General features: G+C 57.4%; 1 protein-coding gene across 1 annotated transcript; it reads left to right on the top strand.

Annotated features, from left to right (window-relative positions):
- Window positions 1–223: 223 nt before the first annotated feature.
- Window positions 224–5,609, top strand: Dlx3 (distal-less homeobox 3). Its single transcript, XM_028869110.2, has 3 exons — window positions 224–1,044; window positions 2,080–2,270; window positions 3,788–5,609. Exons 1-3 carry the CDS (start codon window positions 720–722, stop codon window positions 4,133–4,135), a joined length of 864 nt encoding a protein of 287 aa, XP_028724943.1. The 5' UTR covers window positions 224–719; the 3' UTR covers window positions 4,136–5,609.
- The last annotated feature ends 217 nt before the right edge of the window (window positions 5,610–5,826 follow it).

Genomic DNA, 5,826 nt, shown 5'->3' with positions numbered 1-5,826 from the left:
TTTCCCTTCGGATTTTAAAAACGATCACAGTATTTTCACCGACCCTGGGTCTTTGGCACCTTATCTGTCTGTCATTTGCATAGTACACACATACATCACCAAGGACCACCTCCTCCCACAAATACCCAATGGGCAAATTCCCCTCCTTCCTCATCTCACCTAAGCCCACCCCTAGCCACGAAAACAGACGGGTTGCCCCTGGGGGCTCTGCATAGTCACCCCCTCCACACAGCCCCTGCTTCAGAGGATTTATCTGGGCTTGAACACAGGAGGAACGAGGTGGTGGTGTCGGTTGTGTGTGTGTGTGTGTGTGTGTGTGTGTGTGTGTGTGTGTGTGTGCATTTGAGGTAACAACAAAGAGGGTTGGGGGAGCCAGTGAGAAAGCGCGAGCATGTTTTGCCTCGAAGGCAAGACTTGCAGCCAATCAGCGCGCAGGAGCCTCCCTCTCCGACTCAACATTGAGTCTATAACCGGCTGGCCGGGCGGAGCTGGCAGCATTTGACTGTGGCTTGGGACGCGGAGAGAGGCACGCAGCGACCGAGCGACGACCGGCGATGGTCTAAGCGCCCTTCGGCCACCCCCTCCCCCAGACGCGACCAGGCCCTGCCCTCGCCCTCAGGACACACATCCCACCTGGGCTCCTCCGCCTACCCGGCGCTCCTGTCCGCCCGCTTCCGCGCTGCTCGGAGGAGGCCCGGGGAGCCGCGGCGCCCGCCAGCATGAGCGGCTCCTTCGATCGCAAGCTCAGCAGCATCCTCACCGACATCTCCAGCTCGCTTAGCTGCCATGCGGGCTCCAAGGACTCGCCCACCCTGCCCGAGTCTTCCGTCACTGACCTGGGCTATTACAGCGCTCCCCAGCATGACTACTACTCGGGCCAGCCCTACGGCCAGACGGTGAACCCCTACACCTACCACCACCAGTTCAATCTCAATGGGCTCGCTGGCACCGGCGCTTACTCGCCCAAGTCGGAATATACCTACGGGGGCTCCTACAGGCAGTATGGAGCGTACCGGGAGCAGCCGCTGCCTGCCCAGGACCCAGGTGAGGACGCCGGGGCTGCGGAGAGGGTGCCAGGCACTAGAAGGTCCCCGAGGGAGAGGAAGTCTGGGAATGGGAGCTGAAATCTAGGGAAACGTGGGGGGTAAGAAATAGAAGAGTTGAAAGAGATGAGTTAAATGACCCCCAGAGAGGATGGGCGACGCTGTGTGGGGCCAGCACTGTGCGCCGCGCGGTCTCCTGGAGATTCTGGGGCAGCTGGGGCCACAGAGAGCGCGCTCTGGGTGATGGGGGAAGCTTCGATCGTGGGGGGCACTTGAGTCAGCAGCCCGCGGTAGCTTGAGGGCTTAAGAGGCCCCGAGACCCTTCCTCAGGACGCCGTCTGGGGAGACTCGGAGTAGCGAAGGGCACGTGGAGAAAGACCCAAAGAAGTCACAGAAATGGAGGAAGGAGAGATCGAGTAGCAGAGATGCGGAGAGAGGTGGGGATAGACAGAAAGAAATGTAAGGAGGACCGTCAGGACAAGCACGGAAGAAAGCAACAGAGGGAAGGAAGAAAAGGAAGGGGAGGAAGAAAGAGAAAGAAAAGGAAGAGAAAGGAAGGAAGGAGGGAGAGGGAGAAAGAAAAAGAAAACAGAAAGAATGTCTGTACTATCTTTGCAATTTTTCTGAAACAAATTATCCTGAACTAGGAAGCTTATTAAAAGGGGATGGGAGGACTAGAAGGTGTGGGACGCCACCGCCAGCTAGGTGGGTCACTAGAGGAAGGACCGCAGACGAGGGGCTGAGCCGGGAAGGCGTCACGAGCGAGCGAAGCCGCGCGGTCCTCGCCCAGTCGGTTCCTGGCGCCGGGGCTGGCGCTCCGGGGCCGGGGTGCGGAGCTGGGAGCGCCGCGTCGTGGGCGGCCGCCGGTCCGGCTCGGTCGCCGCGGTTCCCTCCCTGGGCGCGGGCGGCACAACGCTCCAAAGAAGTCCAGGGGAGATCAGTGGGCCGGAGGGTGCGGCGTCCGACAGCGGGGGGTCTCGGAGAGCACAGGGGTCGCAGGCCGAAGCTAAACTGGTGCATATCCCCCCCCTTGCAGTGTCGGTGAAAGAGGAACCAGAAGCCGAAGTGCGCATGGTGAACGGAAAACCCAAGAAGGTCCGAAAGCCGCGCACCATCTACTCCAGTTACCAGCTGGCTGCCCTGCAGCGCCGGTTCCAGAAAGCCCAGTATCTGGCCTTGCCTGAGCGCGCCGAGTTAGCGGCACAGCTGGGCCTCACACAAACACAGGTGAGCACTGAATGCTCAAGGGTCCCTGGGGGCAGATGGGAGCATGAGGGACCGGGGATTCCCTAGGTACCTATGAGCCTAGCTGGCCATTTAAGCACACCCCCAAACCCCTGCCCCTCAGCAGATTGCGGGAACTCCTGCCTGTGGGTTGAGTGAGGAGTCTCAGCTTTGACAGAAAGGTTTACAGTAGCGAGTGCAGACGGGTGCAGTGTGCATCTCTGTGAACTTATGCAACTGGGTATGTCTGTCACAGAGGGATGTCCTCCCCTGCCCCCCAGAACTCCCAGCTCCCAAGGCCCTCAGCAATGTTACAGGACGTGTCTCTCTCCCAGACTAAGTATGTGTGCGTAGGGCACACAGGCGACATGCCAGGGAATACTCACATAAGGAGTGAAGGGGGGGGGTCCTTTAAGGGTCATTTTGCAAACAGAAGGCAAGTATCTGTGGAGCACCAGTTAGCTCATACATTAAAATGTATGCTTGTATAAAAACCTGGTCCTGCTTCAACACCCAAATGCCTCTGCCGAAAGTCAAGCCGAGAGGTTCTCCACCAAAAGGCCATAGAGTCAGGAAGTGGGAGTCTACCCCCCACCCCCCACCCCTTTACCTGTCCCTAAACACCAAGAAGTCTCCCTGCTCTGGGGAGGAATGTTGGGTACCCGGCTCTCTACAGGTGTTGACAGACTAGCCTCGGTTACGGCTGGGCTGCGTGGGGCCTGGTCCATCGGGAATCTGGGTCACCTGGTGAAGAGCTGATTCATTGTTTGTACCAGTCATGGGGTGGAGAGAAGCAGGGGGAAGGGGAGATTACCCCAAGGGAAATCTGGGGACTCTAATTCACTTGCTCCTGAGTCCCTGGGTCACCTCCAATACCCAGTCAGAACCCAAGAACCCTTCGTGCCTGTACGTGAATGGGGGTGTGCATGTTGGGGTGCTTATCTGGGTGCATCTGCGTGCATTTATAGCTGCACAGGCTGTGTGGGGCTGTGAGTGGGTATGTTGCCGAGTATGGAGATACCTGTGTGGGTGTGTGTTTGTCCCTGTGTATCTGTGAACCTCGGCTTCAGGCTTCTGATGTGGGCAAAATCTGCCCACAAACTCCCCTGGTCCAGCTTTAGGGTGCCTTTTTGTTGAGGGCTTGCTGTAGAGTAGACCATTTAAGTTTGCTATATGTCTTAACTTTCTTGAGCCTTACAGTGGCCCTTTGAGATAGGTGATAGTGTTGTCATGGTCTCCATTTTGCAATGAGAGGGAGGTGAGGCCAGAGAGGTTAAGTAACCTGCTTAAGGTCGCACTTCGGAAGAAGCGGCAAACCGGACCAGGAGAACGTTCCAAGCCGCGGTTCTTTTGCGACCGGAAAGAAAGATGCTGGCTGGCGAGGGGAGGTCCTGGGCTTTTTGCCTGGTTTCCCCGAGAGGCTGGGTACTGCTCTTGCCTTCTCCAGGCTGGGCTCCCTGTGGGGTTCCCTTTGGCACCCCAGAGAGGCTAACTACTTGCTCTTTTCTTATTCTGTCCAGGTGAAAATCTGGTTCCAGAACCGCCGCTCCAAGTTCAAAAAGCTCTACAAGAACGGAGAGGTGCCGCTGGAGCACAGTCCCAACAACAGCGACTCCATGGCCTGCAACTCGCCGCCGTCCCCGGCCCTCTGGGACACGTCTTCCCACTCCACTCCAGCCCCCGCCCGCAACCAGCTGCCCCCGCCGCTCCCGTACAGTGCCTCCCCCAACTACCTGGAAGACCCCACCAACTCCTGGTACCACGCACAGAACCTCAGCGGACCCCACTTACAGCAGCAGCCACCTCAGCCGGCGACCCTGCACCATGCCTCCCCGGGGCCCCCGCCTAACCCTGGGGCTGTGTACTGAGCACCCACCTGGCCTGCGCCCCCCACAACGAAGGACCCCCAGGACCAGGCAGAAGGTGCCCTATCCTAGCGACACTCAGGAATCATCAAGGGGCACAGGGGAAAGATCCCCTTCCCCCTCCCTTGTCCCTTATTCCAGGGACCCAAGAACCTCCAGATGAGATATGCATGGACCAAGGATGCCCCCCAAAACCAACCTCCTTCCCCCTGCTTAGACTGGGGTGCCCTCCAGCTGTTGAGGCATTTCACTCCAGTGGGGACAGCACATGCTCTCTGCTCCAGGAACCTGGATTGCCTTCTAGATGGCTCATCGCCTTCCAGCCTTTCAAACATAGTCTGAGATCTCCAAAAAACGGGGAGAGCCGGAGTATCTGCAGGTCCAGCCTGCGCGGGGGCACCAGGCGCCATGGATTCCAGCACTGCCAGACCTAAGCCACCGAGGCCTCCCCACCCCCGCGTGAGCCACTCTTTGAAAGACATTGGACATCACATCATGGCTGATCCTCAAGGTGGGGGCCTGATCTAGCACTCTCCGCTCTCCCGCCCTCATTTAAGCTTTGAGGGTTAAAACCAAAGAAAACTCCCCCAAATGAGGGAACATTTTGATATCCAGGGAAGAATCAAAGGAGCCGTCTCTCTGCCCCTCCCCTGGACCCCATTTTCTTCTTCCATGTGTAGGACTTTGCACAACTCTGGTTTTAAAAGCTGTTGAAACACAGGACAACAAAGGGCATTGTTACCAGTTAGGACCAAATCCCACTCATCTCATGGCGGGCAGCTCTGCTCTGCCTTCCCTGCCCCCCTTCACCCCTTCCTTTTCTCCCAGTAAGTTGGCAGTCTGGGAGGAGGGGGTCAAACCCCAACTCTCTGCAGAGATATACCAAGCAAGACGAATCCCCAAACACCCGCCCGCTCCACGGGCAGCTTTGGAAATGGATTGCTTCCATCCAGCTGCAGGATGCCAGTGAGGACCAGGAGACCAGAGGAGGCCTAGGACTCAGTGCCTTAGGGGTGAGGCTGGCTGCTTGGAGGGCTGGTACCAATGCCTCTCCCTGGCCCAGGCGTCCCCCCAAAGCTAACTTTCCTCTGCCCCTGATGTGGTAGGACATCGAAGCAAAGGACAGGTAAAAGACTGTAGTTATATATATAGTATGGTTTTTTTTTGTTGTTTTTTTTTTAAGAGCAACCAAGAGAAGCAGTCTCCTCCCTTGTGGTTTCCTATTTATGTGACCCTGGTCCTCCTGGACCAATCTCCCTGTGTGTTGCAAGCCGAAAGAGGGATGTGAGCTCCTGCTGGATTCGGGTTTCGTGGGAGGTGCAGGAGTAAGGAGAGATGTGGTGGGTCTCCGAGTCCCACCCCAAGGGGACAGGAATGAAGCCAGCTCCCACCCCTCCCCAGCCTTCTCATTTCTGCTTCCGTACTGGACCAGTCTTTATATATAATGTTAATAAAAAAAAGAAGAAGAAGAAAATAACCACGGTGCTCTTTGAACTGGAGACTAGCGGCAGGCAGCTCTGACCGGAGGCCTGGGGTTGTGGGATGTGTTAAGTGTGTGTGGGGGACCTCCGAGTTTCTAGAGGATGCTGAGCTGGGGGGGCAGGTGCTCCTGACCCTGTGGCTGCCCACATCGTGAGCAGGCCTGAGTAGGAGGCTCCCACCCAGGCCTCCCTGACTCCACTCTGCTTGGTGGC

The sequence above is a fragment of the Peromyscus leucopus genome, chromosome 8b, assembly GCF_004664715.2.
Source record: "Peromyscus leucopus breed LL Stock chromosome 8b, UCI_PerLeu_2.1, whole genome shotgun sequence".
Taxonomy (NCBI): domain Eukaryota; kingdom Metazoa; phylum Chordata; class Mammalia; order Rodentia; family Cricetidae; genus Peromyscus; species Peromyscus leucopus.
The sequence above is the reverse complement of the archived record's forward strand: the minus strand, read 5'-3'. Positions and strand labels throughout refer to the sequence as shown.

Bases quoted from the DNA above. Each gene is read 5' to 3' on its own strand.
- Dlx3 (XM_028869110.2), top strand. From the start codon at position 720: ATGAGCGGCTCCTTCGATCGCAAGCTCAGCAGCATCCTCACCGACATC. The intron at 1,045-2,079 runs GTGAGGACGCCG...CCCCCCTTGCAG, and splicing joins GCTGCCTGCCCAGGACCCAG to TGTCGGTGAAAGAGGAACCA. The intron at 2,271-3,787 runs GTGAGCACTGAA...TATTCTGTCCAG, and splicing joins TGGGCCTCACACAAACACAG to GTGAAAATCTGGTTCCAGAA.